Raw genomic sequence first — 21,176 nt, 5'->3', positions numbered from 1 at the left:
CAGCCAAAGTGACTAAGACGCCCGTCTGTCGCCTACACTCTGCTCTCTACGCTGCAGCCAGAATGACTCCTTAAAATACAATGCAGATCATACCACCCATGCTCAAAACTCTCCAGCCACTTCTCAGCTCACTCGACTTCTCTGCCCCCAACACTATGGATGTCCCTTGCTCTGCTCTGCTCCACTGTTTTCCCTTTGTCGCCTGCACTTACCACCTGCTAGCTTGCTATATACATTTATTTATTAGGTCTACTGCTTTGTCCGGCTCCTTCTGCCAAAATTTTAAGCTCCATATGGGCAGGGATCTTTATCTGTTTAGGTTACCCTGTGTCCCTAGTGCCTAGAACGATGCCTAGAAAACAGCATGACAGTTAAGATAATAGCCTAAAAAATAAAATTTTTGTTTCCACTTATATAAAAATACCACAGACTTTAAAAACTCCCTTCCAGACATTATGTTTCACCCACCTGAGCCACGTTCAGTGTAGTTGAAACTTTCTCTTGCTTGGCCTCAACTGTTCGGAAACTGAAGGCTCGCTCTAGGACTGACTGGTCAATGCCGGTCAGCTCGCAAATTTCTTTTAACTCTGTTGTGCGGGAATGGACAAACAGTGACTGCATATCTGCTGTTCATAATCACTTTCAAGGCTTACACTGTTCTTTCTAAATCGTTTTCAAACCCAACAGTGTAAAATATATAAATCAAAAGACTTCAGACTGAGCTGTAATTATGTTTCTGCTCGATTTCACTAGAAAGCCTTTTCAACTCAGTGAAAAGCAAGTTTTACTTTCTATATTAAAAACTGGGCAGAAGTTCAAAGCCAGTTTTGCTAAACAGGGTCTGTCCTCTGCTGACTTACCATTTTTATCTTTGATCTTGCTTTCATCTAAGCCATTCACTCGTGATTCGGGCTTGAACTCGATGTTCCCCAGCTTCAACACCGCGGCCACCACCTCCAACACGGACTCAACTTCGTGGTCCATGAAACCCACAATCTGCATGGCATTCTGGGGAGGGGGGGAAAGCACCTGTTTTCTTTCTGTAGCTCTTTATTATTTTTTAAAAATAAATCATATAACAGATTCGGCTCTGAAAAAAAACAAAAATAACAACAACAACAAAAAGACAAAGTGTCCTGGAATAAACTTTCCAAAAGACAAACCTATTAAGAGACCTGAAATAGCACCGATGTGGGGCTCTATCTTGTTCAGTGGCTTCAAGCTCTGATGCAAGGAGCCCTGGGGTACTTCACGGGCTGTGGCAAAGGGGGCATGTAAAGAGGAAGACAGAGGGAGAGAAGGCTGAGAGCTGAGCCCTGGGTTCCCACTCTGACTCCAAACAAACAGCTTTCATAACCCCCTACAAAAAAACACCTCTTCGTTTATTTTACATACGAGAAAAACTGTAGTTTGCAAAGGTGAAGTGCCTGATTCCACAAACTATGGATAACACAGAACATTCGTCCAGTCATCAATTTTTATTGAGTGCCAATGATTTGCCAGGCAAAGCAGTTATGGAACTGGTCCTGAACTCAAGTCTTAAAATCATGTCCAGGAGTCAAGAGGATGTTGAGACAATTTTAAAAAATGATACTCTTAAGAAATGCTTTCTTGTTAAGAATAGCCCAGCTTGCTTGCTTCCTTATTTACTTTATCTCTCTCTCTCTCTCTATCTACCTACCTATCTGTCTATCTAACTATTTATAGTGACTAGGTTACATAGTAAATGGGAGTGCTGTAAGATTTTTTGTTCTAGAAAATTTCAAACATATATAAAAGTCTAAAGAGCAGGAAAAGAACCCCATGTTATTTTCACTCACCCCCAGAGATGAACCGATTCCAGTCTTATTTTACCTATAATCTAACCTATCCCCCCCATCACCACTATCACAGCTCTCTCATTTAGAAGTAAATAACAGTTATCAGATCATGTCCTATAGAAGTAATTTCCCAAGTGTCTCATAAACACAGAATGTAGACTATAATTTAAAATAATTTCTTTTCTAACGAACACAAATGCTAATTATTCTGGTTTATGCATGATTTTTTGAAAACTGTATATAAACATGACTTTCTGTCTGAAAAACAGATTTGACTTAACACGACTGTAGGACAGGTTTACAAAATGTGGAATTTAACTACTGAGTTTGGCTATAAAGACATTTGGAATTTCAGTACAATACTAAAAGTTAAACCCCAAGATAATATAATAAGAAAGCTCCTTTTGACAAACAGTAAAAGTGCGTGCTCCAGTAAAGCATGGCCTTCTCGATACTATAGGATTTTTGAGCTAATAAAAAATCAAACTAATAAAAATAAAACAAATTCTTCTATAATTCTAAAACCTCAGGGAGCATGAGTTATACATCGAAGAAAACTCAGAATTATTACCAATTCTGATTGAGCAATATACTGTTACCCATTTTAAAGAGTAATAAGAGGGTTACATCTTACCCTAACGGTTCTGAAATTTGCTGCGTCGTCCACTCCATTAACTTTGGCAGAGTCCAGACTCAGGTAATTGTATCTGCTGAAATCCCGCTCAAGTTTAAGCTTATCTATTGAATCACACATACAAGTTTATAAGTTACTTCAACCAATCTAATCATCTTCAATATCTCATCCCCTTAACGCTTCAGATAAAAAGATTTCACACTATGCATTCAAGCAATAGAACAAAAATTGATACCCAAAGATCAGTATTTTTCTAAAATCACCTTTATCACCATTGTACATATTTCAAACTCTGCTTGTTTTACATGTATTCTTATCGAGACAGGTTCTTTCCAAACTCTGATAATATAAAGTATCTTCAACGTCCTATTTCCTTATAATGTACGATGTCTGCCCAGGGAGTCCCCCACTGCTGGACATTTGGATTTTCTCCAGTTTATAATAACAAATAAAGGACAGTGATAAATGTCTTCACACAGAATGTTTCTTTGGATTCTTTTGAATTATTTCATTGGGTATATTCCAAAAAGTGGTGCACCTGGGCGGTAGGCTCTGATCATTTTATGACTTATTCTGCTTTGCCAATTAGTCCCCCAGGAAGAAGTCCTCACTTTGAAGTGACACCCACAAGCTCTAAGCAGATCAGTGCCTGACAACTCTGCCAGCTTTATCCTCTTTAATAACTTTTGCTAATACATGTGTGGTGAACACTTCAGTGCTGTTTCAATTTACATTTGTCCATAATTAGTGAGGATGATTTTTTTCCCCCAAGTGTGTTGACTTTCCATAGCTCTTCTTGTTTGAACTACTTGCTCAAAACTTTTCATCACTTAGCTATTGCCTATCCTGATGGACTTATATTAATTCTCTAAAATATACATAGGTCAGACTTTGAGCTCTTGTATCAGCTGCAAATGTCTTCCCACTATTTTTAAATCGTCACTGAGCAATTTGCTTTTATAGAATTGTATGCATCTACTGCTCCCTGCTAATTTTTCCTCCCCGACTAGACTAATTATATTCTTCCATTTTATTTTTTAAATCGATGATGAGACCCTCCCTCAACTTTTAGCTCTTTTAGCAAACCATCTGAGACATGTCCCAGCACCTGGTGAGGTACTCCGGGGACAGATATCAAACAAAGACTGCAAGGTGGCAGAAGCCAGAACATCGTATTCTTCCCTTCAGCCAGAATCATGGGAAACTTTTAAGAAGGAAGAGGAAAAGCATATGGAACGCTTCTGCTTTGGAAAATGTTGCAAGAGTAAAAATTAAATCATAGAAACAGGGACTGGGGCTTCCCCAGTGGCACAGTGGTTAAGAATCCGCCTGCCAGTGCAGGGGAGACAGGTTCGAGCCCTGGTCCGGGAAGATCCCACATGCCGCGGAGCAACTAAGCCCGTGAGCCACAACTACTGAGCCCACGCACCTACAGCCCATGCTCTGCAACAAGAGAAGCCACCACAATGAGGAGACTGCACAGCGCAACAAAGACCCAATGCAGCCAAAAATAAATTAAATAAAATAAAATTCTTAAAAAAAAAAAAAGAAAAAAAAAAACAGGGACTTACTGAGGAGCTCTTCAGAGGCACCAGAAAGCAGCTGATAGAACACGTGGAAGTTTCTTTCACCTCTTGGCTGCTTAACAACACGAGATTTCTCTAAAAGATCTAGAGAGAAAAAGAATCAAATTCATAGTACAGTATTAGTTTCACTTTCAAATACACCATGCTTTTCTTTTCCCCCTCACTTTCTTTTTCATTTTCTGTTTTGTATTAATAAAATAATAACAGAAGCTACATTTTCGGTTCTACTTTCAGGAAGAAGCACAGCTCTAACTAAAACCGCCAAATTAAACAAATCAGGTTCTTTTTGAACCGTAGTGAATACGCAAAATAAGTTTAACAATACATTCGACAAGCTGATTAAAGACAATACAGCTTTTATAATAATATTCTCTTGATTTTATACATGATGACATTAAGTTCTTCAATATGTAGTATTACAAATCTAAGCAAGGAAATGCAGCCATTCAGTTAAGAATTCACTTAAGAGTTATAATGATAAGTTAACATTTTTGATATCTTATTTTATGCTAAGTGCTTTTTAGACATTATTTCATTGAATCCTCCCCACCGTTTTTGTAAGGTATGATTTAACAGATGAAAAAACTAACAGTCCAAGGGTTTAAGATGGATTTGAAATCAGGCTCTCTGACCCAAGTGCAGACCCCACCATATCCACATGCCCTGCTACCTGACATAAGTGAACCAGACTTTCTTGATCTCTTGAAGTCTTAAAGAATGAAAGGTGGTTCTCATTTAATGGAATCTGGAGTTATTTGACAGTATACTTTCATTGATTCCAGATGATCTTTCATCCTGTAAATCTGATGCCTTATCAAGTTTTCAAGCTTTCAGGAAGGGGAGGAAGGAAGGAGAAAGGAAGGGATGAATCCATCAAGCAAGTGAACCAGAAAGGTGCCGCTGTGGCAGCAACAGGGGGTGGCAAAGTACAATGGCAGAGAATATTTCTGCCTGGGGTCCTGTTTATCACTGACCAGTGATATAAAAGAGGGTCTGGATTCTGTGAGCAAAGGCCAGATTAGTTATAAAATTATGAATCAGTGATCCTATCATTGAGCACTAATTTGATTTCCCATCAGATTGAAATCTAAACATAATTCAGAAAATGAGTAAGGGAGTGAACGATGTGCAATTTCACAGAGACTTGTCCTTGAACTTCTTAAGTTGTATTTCTGGAATCTACACTAGCACATAAGGAGGAGTCTAGGTAGAGTTAAGGAGTGTAGATTTGATGAATGAGAAGCCCTAGGGTGCTCCAAACACACAAGGCCATTTGTAAGAATGAAGAGATGTGTTGTAAGGACACATAAAATAAACTTGACAGGAAGAGAACAAAAATATGTAAACACAAAAATTATTAGGAACGGGATGCTGCAGAGTTTTCATTTTCATCTCCAGCTCTAACTTGACCTGGACGACTGCCAATGCCCTCAAATCATACATGGAGAATAATGAAGACTTCATATTTAGCCAAAAAAAGAAAAGGATTGTGTAATAGTCATCATCTCTAAGGACGGAACGTTTCAATCAACTTATAAATACTGACTTCCAGGGCAGAAGACAGAATAAACAGGTAAGGAGAAAAGTGCAGTATGATTGCACTTATCATGGACCAAGCTCCTTTGGGGTCCTAAGAGTACCAGCACAGTTTTAGAAGAAAGACCTCCCAGCGCATGGGCAGAGTCTTCATTGAGAAGCTATTCCTTACAGGAAATTCCTCGAGCCTAGAAGAAAGTAACTCGACTACATGAAAAATATAAACAAATGCTTCCGTTTACTTTATCCATTCACACACAAATTCCTTCAATCAACTCACTGCTCACCCACTATGTGCCAGCACTACCTGGGAATGAGCCCGGCACTGACTGCAAACCTGAAGACCTTCTTCCTCTTGACCTACAATTGTCACACATACGTGCTCTTGATTACACCCACCACCCAAACCACGAGCAGTGGCATTGTCCAAGGTGGGCTGGCAACACCTTTAAGAGAGAGCAGGAGATGGGGGTGAGAAAAGAGAATGACCATGTGTCTTTCACCTGTCAAAGCCCGCAAACCCCAGGCTCCCCCCATAGCACCAAGAATCCCGCCATGCCTCACCAGCCTCACCTCACAGGGGCACCTTAATGATGATGACAACAAACTGTTCTGTGGCACTCACCCAGTCACACTCCACAAGCAAACTGCGGTATTTCAAGACATGAAAGCACACCTTCAGAGCACGTGACAGGGCCGCACTGTGCAACAGCAACATGGCCAGCCTTCTGTTTGGCACTTTTTGAACAAATGTTCACACACAATGGAGAGTTTAGAAAGAGCAATGGCTATAAGATTCAGCAGATAACAGTCACCAAGTTAAAGGATAATATTCACAGTCACCAGGTTAAAGAATAATATTCGCCTGTGCAGGGTGGAAGGGAATGTTGGCCAATGTACTCCTTGCACCACACATGCTGATATGATCAGTGATCACTATCATAGTCAAATCTGAAACATAATACAACGTGCGTTTAAAAGGAACAGTGCAGGAGGGGAAGTGCAAGGGAACTTTGACTGACCTTCCGCTCTGCATTCAGTACTTTTCATTTGTTATCATATTCAACCCTGAACACCTCCTCTGAGGTTGGTTTTATAATCCCCATTTTGTAGATGAGAAAACGAGGCTCACATCACATTGTTACTAAGCAACAAAGCCAGAATGCAAAGCTTTAGGAGACTATGATATCATGCTATGCTCTTTATAATTTTCCAGCAAAAAGAATGCTAAATCCACAAACACTTGAAAAGGCTGAGGCTGTTCTTTACATAAAATATATGACTTCACCTAAGCAACTCAATCACAAAATGAGGAACCTTTTATTACAAAGCAGTTGAGGGTTTTACCACCTAAAATGCTTTGTTGATTACCCCAGAGCCTCCTATTTCTTTATGACTTTTCTTGTAAGTTACAAGCTTCTAGGCAGAACAGTAATCAGGGAAAATGTTTGCTCCCAAATAATTTACTAGTGCTTACAACCATTCCCTAGTCTATTTCTTTTTGAAAAAACCCAACATAATCTAACAGCATGAAGCCATATCAAATAATTACTCAAGGTACAGAACATAAATTCAATTCACTATAACGACTTGCCACCGGAACATTTTAATGTGCCCCTGAATTAAGGCAAAGCGAAACACTGGCACAGCCTTCTCTTCTGCTTTAGATGCTTCTGCTACCACTGATTGTGCCTCTACTAACAAGACTTAATAAAAAGGAGTATAGGATATGCCAGATATTTAGTAGAGAAGAGAGTATAATAGCCTCCGTGTATTCCAATGCAGCTACATTCTTGAACCCTCAAGATATAAATTTAAGTTCATATCAAATGTTATATAAATTTAAGTTTTAAGGGAAGAGATAAACCTATTAAGCCATTCTAAAGGGGAAAAGCAATGGGTAGGGACAGAGAAACTCTGGAATCAGAACTTTCCCACCAACTCCACCATGACACTGCCACCTGACTATTAACAGAATCAGACCATCACTGAGGGGTTTTCTTAGTTTTGACTAATTACCAGCTAGTCCACAGCATATACATGTTCCTGGGCACTGGGACAACCTCCCTAGGGCATAAGATATGAAAGAAGTAAAATGTCCATGTTTGCACCTGCTGGAGACGGATGTCTTTTAATAAGCCAAGGAATAAAAGAACAAGTAGTGGTTTGGAAGGGGGAAAAAAATCACATTACTTTGGAACATAACAGGTGAAGGATTAGGTAGCATGATCAAAGTTTCTATTTTTTTTTTTTTTTTTTTCTTTTTTTGCGGTACGCGGGCCTCTCTCGTTGCGGAGCACAGGCTCCGGACGCGCAGGCTCAGCGGCCATGGCTCACGGGCCCAGCTGCTCCGCGGCATGTGGGATCTGCCCGGACCGGGGCACGAACCCGTGTCCCCTGCATCGGCAGGCGGACTCTCAACCACTGCGCCACCAGGGAAGCCCGATCAAAGTTTCTTTACTCTATGTATAATCTCCCTTCCTGAAAAAGAAGAAATGGTCCAAGTTCTTGATTAAGGCTTATGGAAGAATTTGCTTTGTCTCAGTTTTGCCAGTAAGGCCAGAATGACAATGAAAGCCCAAGATGCAGACACGACCGACCCTGCTCCTCTCCAATTGCTCAAAGATACACATTATGAAAAAAGTGTTTGAGTGGCACTGAAGGCTCTTCCAGCGGATTTGTGTCCCTTTAATAAAGTGAAATGATACAGTTAGCAATAGTGAAAGGCCTGCAATCTAAGTAACAATTTATCTCCCTTTGGACTCTGCTGTCTTGAAGAAGAAAAAATGTCAAATAACCAATGAGTTACTGGGCATAACTGATGGTAATTTCAGTGAAAAACTTGGATTATGAACTAATGTTTGCTCCTATATTGGAGTATATACTCTAAAATCAACTCTATACTTTTTCTGGAAATACACAACATAATCCTCAAGATTGAGAATTAGGAAGTTTCACTAAAGACAAGCTTTAAAGTAAAAAAAAGATGGCACAAATGTCTTCTTACAAATCATTCACTGTGCACGTGTATTACAGAAAGCAGAGGTGGGTGTTCACCCCAGTACTCTCTCTCAGCCCGGGTTTCACACAGACCTTTGTCTATCTGCAGGTTACAGCCTCTGAAAGACCTCAAACACCTGGCGCACCGTGACAGGACAGTGTTTCCCCTACCTCCACCTCCATGCAGCATTTTCATTTCTAAGAAAGCACCTTAAAGTTTTAAATCAAAAGTCAGAGTCCTGAAGTTACAAATTAGCACCAGTGACAGCTGGATATGTTACATGAAAAGTTGTGAGAGGGTTCCCAGTGTCTGCACATGAAAAATCAACTTGGGCTTTAAAACGCTAAGAAAATTTGCCTTATTATCTACCTAATTAAATGCCATTTTTAAAATCAGGGTCCAGTTGCATACATATAGCATTTATGCATTTTCACAACAGACTTTTTTCTAATACAAATTTAAAGTTTATCTAATAATTGGAAAGTAACTTATGTGTGTATCTGAATCTACAATTTGATACCCAACCCTGAAATAAAATTAATGAAATATCTAGTCCATAATATCTTATTATTATACATACAATTCTAATAAACCTTGATTCATTTCTTAATCTGAGGTTAATTTAGACTATTTGAACACCTGATTTCTTCTATAGTATGGGTATATAGTCTTGTTTCATGATAAACATGTAGTCTTTTTTCATGGTAAACATATTTTTGTATAAGAAAGAACACCAAAATAAAATTGAGACAAAGGAAAGCATCTATTTTTATATAAAGCCATCCATTACAGAGTAACAGAATTACTCTTTGAAATTTCAGTTTTATTGCTACAGATACTTCACAACCCATGGTTGATTATTTCTGTCTTCTTTAGGGGTATTAAATGTCAAAGTGCTAAAAAAGCCCAGCCTTGTATTACAAACTAGGTAACTTATCTCAGTTTTTGATGAATTTTGACCCTAAAGAAGACAGCTACTGTTTACTGATGAATAGTCACTAGCTGTTGAGAACTGACTCATGTACAGGTAAGTCCCCAATTCCATATATATACGGATCAGAGTTTCCTTTAGGAAGTGTTATAACAGATAGCTTTGCTCCCAGTCACCCACCCACTCATCATCAATTAAACCCAAGGTATGAAATAAAAGGAAGAACAAAGCTATAAGTCTCAAACAATTTAAAAGGGTAAACTTATATTCCATATGCTACAAAATGGCAGGAATGTGCCATACATAAGGATTAAACAACATGCCCTGAGATAGTCAGCACATAAATTAATTGCATCGTAAATTCAAAAGGAATGTAAAAGAAAAAGAATTCAGAGCAATTTGTTCTACCCTCCACCTTCCCTGTGAGTAAGGTAGGCATTTCTTCCTGCTTTATGATTCCATGTGGGAGGATTTCATGAGATGCACTCCCCAGCTTCTCAGCCCCTTACTCACTCCTCTCCTCAGCAGGAGGAAAGACTCCTCTGAGCAGCGAAGTTGGGAAAGAAGAAATGGGCATGCATGTACAGCTCAGCCCCCTCATTCCCCACACTGTGCACAAATTCAGCCCCACTCCCAGGCTGTAAGACAGATGGGGCAACGCGCACAAGGAGAGGCCAGGGGTTGCTCGGTGCTGTCAATGCCTGCCAACCTGCCAAAGGACCACTAGCACACCCTCTTGGGTGATAAACCAAAAGCTGCTTTCTTCAACCTTGCCTCTACAGCAACAAAGCTGCTTCCTCTCCAGCTTATTTCCTGTGCCTGTTTCTCATGTGTTTCCAAACTGGGTGGAGAAAGGATATTACCTATTAGACCTCTGTCTCAAGTTATTTTCTGCTGCATAACAAATGCCCCCAAAACTTACCAGCTTAGACCAATACCACTTATTAGCTCATGAGTCTGAGAGTCAGATTTGTAGTTCCTCTGGTCTAAGCCAGCTTGGCTGATCTCTGCTGGCAGGTTGGCTGGCAGCTGGCTGATCTAAGATGCCCTCATTCACACATCTGCTGGTTCATTCCATGCGCCTCTCATCACCCAGCAGACTAGCCCAGGTTCACGCACATGGTGGTAACGAGTTCCCCAGAGAAGCAAGAGAGGATAAGCCCCAGTAGAGAACCAACTTTCGAGTCTCTCATTGTGCCATGTTTGCAAATTGTTCCATTGACCAAAACAAATCTCATGGCCAAGCCTTAAGTCATTGAGAGAGGGGACTACCGAAGCATTTGGCACAAGCTAAGAAACTACTGTGGTCATTTCTGAAAACAATCTATAAGCTTTAGGTTGTTTAAAATAAAATGGTCACGAATTCTTTTCCCACTCTTCCCCCTGAGAGGTGGAATCTACATTCCCCAGCACTGAAACTGAGCAAGCTTGTGCCCACGTGGACTTAACAGAGTCACAGTGATGCTGTACGATTCCCCAGTCTACTCAGGCTTCTTCCTGGTTCTCTTGGAACACTTGCTGTCAGGATGTTCTCTCTTGGAACACTCCCTTTCACAGCCGCCTTGCTGTGAGAAGCCCAAATCACACGAGGCCACACATAGATGGCTCTAGTTAACAGTCTAGCTGAGCTCACCCCTTGAATCATCCCAGCCCAGGAGCCTGACACATGAGCGACAAAGCCTCCAGAGGACTCCAACCCCCCAACTCATGCAAGTTGCCCCCAATCACTAGAGTCCTCCCAGCTGAGGTCCCATATGTCACGGAGACAAGCCAACCCTGCTGAGCTCCATCTGAATTCTTGACCCACAGAATCCAAGAGCATATAACAGGGCCGTTGTTTTACTCCACTAAGTCTGGGGTGGTTTATTGGGCAGTAATAATAACTGGGCCACACACCAATGTCAACGTTTGCTTTCCTTCATAACCACAGGATTGGGTTACTTCTTTCAAGCTGAACAGAGGCATTAGTAACAGATGGTGCTTGATTACCAATAACTTTGTTTGCCTTTGTGGGATTTAGAAAAAGTATTTTTAAATGATTAACATAGACTATTCAGATAAACGTACCCAATAAAGAAGAAGCTTTATTTCTCAATAAATTTCTCTATGCCAAACTGTGCTTATTGTACATTAGGTACTTATGTGATTATTACTTAGTTAATTCAACAAATATATATTAGATGTTAGACATTATTTTAGTTGCTATCATTTAGCAATGAACCATACAAACTGAGTCTCTGTCATTATAGGGTATATATTTGGCTAGGAGCTAGAGACGATCAACAGATAAATATACAACAATGAAAAGAAGCAAACATTTATTGAGTGCTTACTATGTGCCAGGCACTGTTAGATGTTAACGAATTATTTACAACTCATCACAACCCTATGAGATCAGTAATATTATCCTCATTTCAAAGAGAAAGAAATGGAGGCACAGAGAATTAAGTAACTTGTTGTCTTTTTGTTTAGACACTGGCAACCACATGATAAATCACTGACAACTGCGTACGTAGGTTCATGGATATGTCCCAAATAATAAGGCAGGAAAATAATAGAGCCTGCCTATATTTAACCAATTCCATCCTCATCTCCAGCATTTACTGAGCACCTGCTGTGTATCAGGTATCACCCTAGGCTCTAGATACACTACCGTGAACAGGACAGCCATGTCTCCCATCCTTACAGTTTACGCAGGTATATGCACATTTGAAATCTTAAGGCTTCTTCTTAGTATATCTCTATGCTATTCTTCTTTTAGGAGATAACATCCCTTGAGACTTGTACCACATTTTCTCCAGTCTAAATTGCCATTTAGTGCCACAACTGTAAGAAAGTATCTGTGACTATTAATAAAAGCAACAGGTTTCCAAACATTTCAAGTTCATAACACTAGATCCAAAATCCTCAAATGTAATTGTATAAATGTTATGAGACCCACATGCATTAACAAAGTAGGAGAAACAGTACCTCACATCAGCCAAACATCTGGATGTATTTCCATGTTTAATCTTCTCTACTTAAGTAAATGTTTGACATTTTCTATTTTTGTAACACTTCTCCCCTAATGATACTCACCTCAGAGATACGGAGCTTTCAAATGAGTTCAAGACTTAGGTTTTACAGCATACCTCTCTTAGAAAGAGAGGAAGAGAGACTAAGTTACTGGGCATTTTTTCCCCACTTCCTGGGTACACAACTGGCTCAAATGATCCTGTGACTTTTTCAAGGTAATAATTACAGCCAACAACGACCTATGCTTTTACTAGGCAGCTGCTGGAAAAGGAAACAAAATAGATGACCTACAAAATGGCAAATCTTGTCTCCTTTTCTGGGTACAAGACGCTAACTGTTGGCAGCCTGCAGAGAACAAGAGTGGGTTTACCCATTGCTTTATACCCCCTCAAGCCAGCAGGCAGCAGCTCCCCGTGGCCACCTATGAGTCAGTCCTCTCTCTCTATTCGGGGTGAAATTTCCTGCTCTCACCACTAATGTATCCCTTTCCTTTCCAAAGCAAAGGATACTCTAAAATACCAGGGTGTTCCCACTACCACAAATTTCAATATAATTTCATTGTGGGAACAAATGGTAACAAAAACCATATGACGTTCATTCATGATGGTTTTTAATCTTCACTGGAAATGAACTGGGTGTTTACTATTTACTCTCCATGGATACTGCAAGAATTAGAGACAGGAAGACATTTCTGTTTGAAACTTGAAACTTCATAATGTAAAACCCAAGTTATTTTCTGATACTTAGAATAAAGGCATCCTTAAATATTTTCCTAGAGTCCTCAAGAGTAATATTGGTTCAATCATTCTAGAATGTTCTATAATACAAAGTTAATGTAGCCTCATTTTTAAAATAGTGTATTACTCAATTAATAACTAAATTTAATTTGTCTTGTAAAATGCAAGTGTTATAAAAGTGTTATAAATATCTTTCAGAATAAAAGCTAATCTTTCCTTAAAATGGTGGTCTTAAAACTGAGGCATACCTTTTCCTATACAGCTCTCTTCAGCTGCCACATACTGTGAAGGAAGCTTGCGTAACTTGGCAGGGTTATAATCACTTGCTTTTGGTGGTATTATATATGATTCGCATGAGTATTTCTGTTTCCTTATTTGACAGTTAAAACCATTTAACATAAGTAGTACCATCCTAGCCAATTTCACCTCAGATTAAAACTTCCTCTTCAAGACGTTTTTCCAATAATAATACATTTTTACAATACGTATAATCCCAATGGTTAAGAATCCGCCTGCCGTACTTCCCAGGTGGTTCAGTGGCTAAGAATCTGCCTGCCAATGCAGGGGACACGGGTTCGAGCCCTGGTCCGGGAAGATCCCACATGCCACAGAGCAACTAAGCCCGTGTGCTACAACTACTGAGCCTGCACTCTACAGCCCGCGAGCCACAACCACCGAGCCTGCACGCCCAGAGCCCGTGCTCCGCAACAGGAGAAGCCACCGCAATGAGAAGCCTGTGCACCGCAACGAAGAGTAGACCCCACTCGCCACAACTAGAGAAAGCCCGCGTGCAGCAACAAAGACCCAACGCAGCCAAAAAAATAAATAAACTATTTAAATACTACAAATGGTAGAAATGGGGAACCATGGAATTCATCCAGTTCAATCCTATAGTTTCCAAGATAAAGACTCTAGACCTAGAAGTTTACTCTACGAACTATGATTTAAAAATTTTTTTTAAAAAATTCAGCTGCATGGTTTGCCCAAATTCTAAAAACACTCACTTTCAAATGGCATCCCTCTGGTTCTAGAGTTTCTCTGGAAGATCACAGGGGCCACCCGGGGGTCTAGGGGTTCTGGCTGCTCATCTCCTCTTTAACCAGATCAGGCCTCATTTCATCTGTTTCATATTTGGAATAAAATTTCATTTGGAGAAAGAATGCCACTGCTATAGCAAAAAGCAGTGCTTTGGATACCTGAGCCAATTGTTATTTTTTAATCTAGTACAAACTTAGATTTTTTTCATTCCAACAATCCGAACAGCATCTTAGGGTGGTGCAAAGGCCAGGGGAAGCGGTGTGTGTGGGGGGCGCGTCAGCAGTGTGGCCCTCAAAAAAAACCAAGAGGATAACCAGGCTGCAGCTTCCCCTGGAGGTGCACTAACCCTGAGTGGTCATCGTACCCTTGCCAAACGAATCAGCTACAGAATCAACAGGAGCAGAGACATCAGGGCGGTGCCACACGCACTGAAGCCCCCAAGCATGGATGAAGGGGCCTTATCTACAACAGATACTGACCACTGTGCCCACTTGAGAAAACTCTGGACCTGGGGCTGTTAGGTAGACCTCACCTGATTTCGTTCATTTTTTCACCTTTGCCGGAGAACATTTCACTTCTACAATCACAAATCATGACTAAAGAAAGCTAATAAAGCTGTCTCTACCTAACAGGTGTACGACATTTCAATTTTTTAAACACACTGAAGACAAAATTCTCACAGTAAAATTTGAAGTACAGGTTTTTCTCATTTTATCGGGTAACTGTTACCCCAAAAGTCATTCAATTAAAATCAATTATTATTTATATTTTGTTTTTAACCACAGAGTAACTTTGTTAAAGAAAATAACGGTTGGAGAATCTTTTTTATTACTGGATTGGCTTGAAGACCTATAGGATATAAAATACAGTTGGGCTAATATTTATTTCTTTAGCAGACTTCTAAAAAGTTTTTCAAAGGCAAAGACTTTAAGTGATCTTTTAAAAAGATTTAGAAATTAAATATTATAAAACAATCTGAAATGCATAGGTTAAAAATTTAAGTATAAGAAAAGGAAATGTATTCTTAAACCTATCTCTTAAAGACCCAAGTATCTAAAATATTCTGTTATAAATATATGTTTTACTATTCTGAACTTCTTTAAAATACTCACAGTTACTTATCACTCCTCCCAGGGGATCGCCTTTAAAATCGAATTCAATATCCATATATTTGCCCTGCCAAAGAAAGACTTGGTGAGTTTTCAAGTTCACCTCAAAATATTCAGTCAGTGTATCTTAAAGCATAGCATGATAAGCCCTTTATGCATTTGTTTAAATGTAATTAAGAAAGACACAGTTTACGTAACCATGATGCAAAACAATGTGCCTCCAAAAATAATTCATACTAAATACCCCATTAGCTCAAAGTGAGCATATCTCGTTGCTAATTTAAGAACAGATCTTCTCAGCCATCATAAGACTTTTGGATAAGTTTCAAATTTCTCAAGGATGTGTGTATTCAATTCAAGAATAAAAACCGGGAAAATTAGTATTCCTTGAACATGCACTAGCTGGCAATATAAATTATTTCATTTTTATAGGCAAAGTATGTTGCAAGCCATGGCTAGACATTCCAAACACACTGGACAGTGGATAAAATGGAAGACTTCAAGTTCTGTTTTTATATCTACTCAAATCAAATGCATGATTATGTGGTGTGACCAACTCAGAATCAAAGGCTCATCATGATTACTTTCTTTGGCTTTTAATCTAGATTATACAGAACTATATAACCCATGTTCATATTACACCTTATAGATGGTACCTTAAACACACAGAAACACACATGGAGTCCTACACGGTGATTTTTAGAGAATGGGTCTGGATTGTCTGGTTAAAGAGTAACAAATATATCAGAATAACCCTGAGAGCTGTTTTTTGTTTGGAAAAGGGTGTGTTGATCTAATAAGTAGTCTTTGGTTTTGTTTCATGTTCTACCTTAGTCAGATCGATGGTTTGTAAATAATTCTCCCAGAGAATTACTTTATTTCTATTTTCAAAATAATGGTAAGGGAGGAGAAACATGATCACATGGCACACAATCAACACTGTAATCTGTGATTTTTTTATTAGCTCGTGCATGCTCCCCCACCTTCTCCTTCTTCATTGTCACTGGTCATCTGGCCTTTGTAAGTCTTCACTTGCTCATTAAGCAAATGTTTATCAAGCATTTCCTGGACACTAACGTAGGCACAAGGGAAAGCGAGGCATCACTCCTGCCCTCAAGGAATTTACAGTCTGGGGGGGGAAATGAAACATAAATGGGACATAACCATGTATAGGGATACATCCTACAGTGGGATCATGGTGCCGTGCGCAAAGAACAGGGGACAGAGGGGGAGGAGGAGATCTGCCTGAGCTTAAAGGCGAAGTAGCAGGAGAAGTCAGGCAGGCAAGGAGGCAAGGGATCAGGAAGGAGCAGGCAGAAGCAGTGGCATCCGTGAGGATGGTGGGGGAAGTCAGAGCACATCATGACACCGACATTTTCTCCTGACAGCCAAGTTGTGTCATTAAACGTTCCTCAACAAGGACACCATGATCAGACTTGCCTCTTTACAAGACCACTCTGGCTAGTGTGGAATGGACTGGAAAGGACCTATCAGATGTAGCTGACAGAGGTGGCAGCAATTAGGGGAGAAACACTGGTGGCTTTACGCCAGAATAGCAAAAGAGGAAAGTAAACAGAGTTGAGAGCTACCCAGAGAGTCACGATGACTGGTCATGGTTGGATGGAGAAGGTATGAAAGGAGGGTGTTCAAGAATTTAAAAGTCCAGGAGTGTGGCCCAGGCAACTGAGCGGATAGCGACACTCTCTAGGATGCGAGGGGACACTGGAGGCAAAGCAGACATGAAGGAGGGAGAAAGAGTAACTTCACAAGGGAGTCAGAGGATGACCGTATGAGAGGGGATGATTTTGGTGGCAGGTGGTCCCTGGGCAAAGGAGGCGACAGATCTAGAGTACAGGTGCAGAGAGGTAAGTGTGAGAAAGGAGCGTGTATACTGCTATGGAGACAGGGGAGGTGCCAAGGAGCGGGGCTAATTTGGTTGGAGAGCTTGGAAGAGGATGATTTCTGTGAAGCAGGCATAATAGCATCAGCTGAGAGTAAAGGATAGAAGGTTTGAAGAGAGTAGAGCAAACACTGTGGAGAAAGGAAAAGGAAGCTGACTAGGGCTAAACTCCTGCACGACACGGAGAACTCAGCTGATGCCCACACTGATGACTCCCCAAACGCTTGGTTCTGGTCCTGGCACTAGACTACTCACAAATAACCAGCGGCTTCCCACCACCTACAAAATAAAGTCTGAGACCCTGACCCTGCTACTCCAGGCCCTCCAGCTGGGGCCCGGACCCACCTTTCCGGCCCTCTGGCCCATGGCTCCGTTCACAGACTCCCTGGTCTGGCCATTAACTCGGGCAAATGAAGGTCCACACTGGTTTCTCTCCTCAGTTTCTCAGGCTGTACTGCCACCTCCTGCTGCCTGCCACCCCATTTTGGCTTCTTTAAATCTTGTGGACCCACTCAGGACTGTCCCCTGCCCCGGACTCCTCCAGCTTCTCTATTCTGAGCTTCCATAACACTTCATCTATACTTTTCATGGGGAACTTACTAGTTTATGTGTTGTGTTATAATTATTTTCAGCCATGTCCATTTTTCCTGACTAGTTTATAAGCTTCTTAAAAATAGGTATTCAGGGCTTCCCCAGTGGCACAGTGGTTGGGAGTCCGCCTGCCGATGCAGGGGACACGGGTTCGTGCCCCGGTCCGGGAAGATCCCACATGCCACGGAGCGGGTGGGCCCGTGAGCCATGGCCGCTGAGCCTGCGTGTCCGGAGCCTGTGCTCCGCAACGGGAGAGGCCACAACAGTGAGAGGCCTGCGTACCGCAAAAAAAAAAAAAAAAAAAAGGTATTCATTCATCAATAAATCAATGTTTTCTGAGTGTCCACTATGGCACCGGCCCTGCTCTAGCTCCTGGGGCCACATCAGTGAACAAGAGGCCAAGGTGCTCGCTTCCTCCGCGCCTACTCTCCAGGGCCAATGATGATGTAAACGGGGGAAGGGAGCACATAACTCCAGAGACTGCTGAATGCCTAAAATAATGAAAATGGGATGAAGTCACAGAGTCTCCAGACGGCATCATGGAAGTGACATCTGAGATAAGACCTAAATGATACGAGACGCCAGCCATACAAAGATCTGGGGACAGAATGCATGGTGTAGAAGGACCGGCAACAGCAAAGGCCCAAGTCCAGGAAGCACCTGGCACACCTGCCGGGCACTAAGGCCTGTGTGACTGAGGCCCAGGGAGCCGGGGAAGGCTGGGCCGGCCCACCTTGTGTGGGGAGGCTTGGGGGAGCCCGGGCTATATTTTAGGTGCAAGGGGACCACAGGGGCTGTCAGCCGGCAGGGGACGGCAGCATGTAAAGATCACTCTGGCTACTGGTGGGGAAAAGACTGCAGGCTGCAAGAGGATACGCAGGGAGACCTAAGTTTAACTATGTTTAAAAGAAAACCCAGAGGTTTCAAACAAATGAATGAATTGTGTGTGTGTTTCTATTCTCACTGAATGAGAGGAGTGGTAATGAGATTTTCCAGACCCTAGAGCGCTCTCTCCCACACTCTCCAGTGCCCCACTCAGCTCCTGGCACACCGCAGATGCTCAACAAAATCCCCCTCCAAAGTCCTTAGTCGAGAACAGTGATTTTCGAAGCCTTAAACTGTGTTTTCTTTTTTCCCCAAAGCAATGAGTCTCTCTTACTAGAAGCTCAATATGCCAAGTTAAAGTGCTGGGGTGAGGGTCACTGTGAGGCACTTCCATGGGAACAGTGGTCCACACTGTCAGCTACAATGAGGTGCAGGGTCTCCCAGGTTTCTCAGCAAAGAGATCAAAAAATTTATTTGGAGTTAACCTGTCAAACAGTTAAAGGAAATGTAATTTCCCTGGAGTCATAAACCTCTGTTATATATACAGTAGTCATTTTAAATATAGTAGAGTCCTACTATAATATTATAACATAGACTCGAGTATACTACTGGTCAAAGTCGCACCCACAGAGCAGAGAAATTACTAAAAACTGGGCATGAAATGATTTAGCCTATAATCAAGTATTAATCTCATATCCTAATACCCGTGTTATGATAGGATTTCTCTGAAGTTACTTAACAAGCCAAAACACCTGCCAAGCCTTTCGCTAGATTTTCCGATGTCTCTAAGTACCAGTGACTCTTTAAGCAATACGGTTTTCTGTATTTTTACGGCCCACAGACTAAATATATTTGCAAGTATTTTTTTTAAAACGTGTGTGTATGAGATTTGCCAAGAGCAAAAATAAAATCTCTATCCTATAAAGAAGCTTGATCTATTGGAATTACTTCTATCTGCCCACACCTTGCGTCTAATTCTATTTATGTAATGAGATTAGTCATGTTACCACAACAGGAAAAGGCATGGCTCACATCAGTTTTAACAACTTAAGGGGCTAATCCAATGGAAAAAATTCACTGCCTTGGAATTAGGAACCTTAGCCTTCCACTTGCCAATCTATCAAAACGATCTCCACCTGAGGTCATTTGCATGCCTTAAGCACAGGATAACGCCAATGAGAAAAAAGCAAAAAGGGGGCTAAAAGAAGCTGGGGAGTGGAGGTGTGGGGATGCAGGAAGGGTGTCTGGCAGCGAGGCACAGACGATCATCAATAATGGTCCCAAGTAATGTATATGAGAAGACAGCTTATAAAGTAAATGATCCTTTATTACGAAATTTATAAAACTGGCTCAACTATAGAAAAAAAGCCATCAATTTCAAAATGCCACCATCACACTCACCATATTTCCCCCAGCTGCCTCCAGGCAGTGTGTGTCCCTGTCAAGACCAGAGGCAGGAAAGAAGGCAGCACAGCTGGGGAGACCCAGGGGCTGATGTGCCAGAGTGTACACTGCAGAGGTGGGAGATGAGGCTGGAAAGGTTTCCACTATGGAAATTAGCATTTTCAACTCAGCCCGACTCAAAACATCAATTAGCTTCAGTTTTTACTATTCAGCCCTCCCCACACCCCCCATTAGCAGCCAAACTTATTGATTTTACCTCTGTAAAGTTTTAGAATACACCTCCATCCTTTCTGGTCCCACTGAAGAACGGACAAGAGCTGTAGAGTATACAAACTTGACACCTAGTTTACCCTTCTTTCTATGGAATTTCTGAGTCTTAACTGACTTCTAAATATCAAAACTCACATTAGTAAAGAGTTACCCTCAACAGCCTCACTGAAATTGCTCATGGAATTTTATGATAGATGACAAGAAAACATGAAAAAAAGATAGCGTGTCACTCCAAGAAGAAGTAAAAAGGAAAATTCCAGAAAGCAGAAAAATAGTCCTTATAGAACTTTTAGCCTACGTCTCAATATGGTGTTTCTTATTTTTTAATTGTGTGTATTAAGAAATATTAAACATCTACTGGTTGTTTAAACACACATGAGGTAAATGTTAGTGTTAACACTTATGCTTATACAAATACTTACAAATCTAGAGGAGTTGTCATTCCTTACAGTCTTGGCATTTCCAAATGCTGGTAGGAAAGAAACAGATGTGTGGTCAAGTGACAGAAAAACAATTTCAAGCCAAAAAATAAAACAAATGTAATATCTGACATCCATAAATCCTAGAAATGCAACTTGTAGCAATGACATTTCTGTCCAGAAAATTTCCATAGAAACTACTTAACACGAGTCTTAATAAGCTGCTGAGGCTTCCATGTCTTCTTGTAAGTTCACAGAAAGAGTCATGCGTATGATTCACAGAATTTTTTTCAAGTACTACTGTAAACTTAATCCTGTCTAATTCAACACATTTTAACTGTTTTGACAGTAGTCAGCTGA

General features: G+C 40.9%; 1 protein-coding gene across 4 annotated transcripts in view; it reads right to left on the bottom strand.

Moving 5' to 3' along the window:
* The window catches only part of MYO1B (myosin IB), a 182,901-nt gene that overhangs the window by 54,812 nt on the left and 106,913 nt on the right, over positions 1-21,176 (bottom strand). For all 4 annotated transcript variants that reach the window (XM_082841300.1, XM_082841301.1, XM_082841299.1 and 1 more), the window contains exons 6-11: positions 20,820-20,866; positions 15,411-15,474; positions 4,026-4,124; positions 2,455-2,558; positions 861-1,008; positions 469-587 (exon numbers count right to left, since the gene is read on the bottom strand). In XM_082841300.1, the coding sequence (XP_082697426.1) occupies positions 469-587; positions 861-1,008; positions 2,455-2,558; positions 4,026-4,124; positions 15,411-15,474; positions 20,820-20,866 (581 nt within the window). The remainder of the gene's footprint in view (positions 1-468; positions 588-860; positions 1,009-2,454; positions 2,559-4,025; positions 4,125-15,410; positions 15,475-20,819; positions 20,867-21,176) is intronic.

This window comes from Leucopleurus acutus (genome assembly GCF_964270905.1).
Source record: "Leucopleurus acutus genome assembly, chromosome: 6".
Lineage (NCBI taxonomy): Eukaryota > Metazoa > Chordata > Mammalia > Artiodactyla > Delphinidae > Leucopleurus > Leucopleurus acutus.
This window is presented reverse-complemented; position numbering and strand designations above follow the sequence as displayed.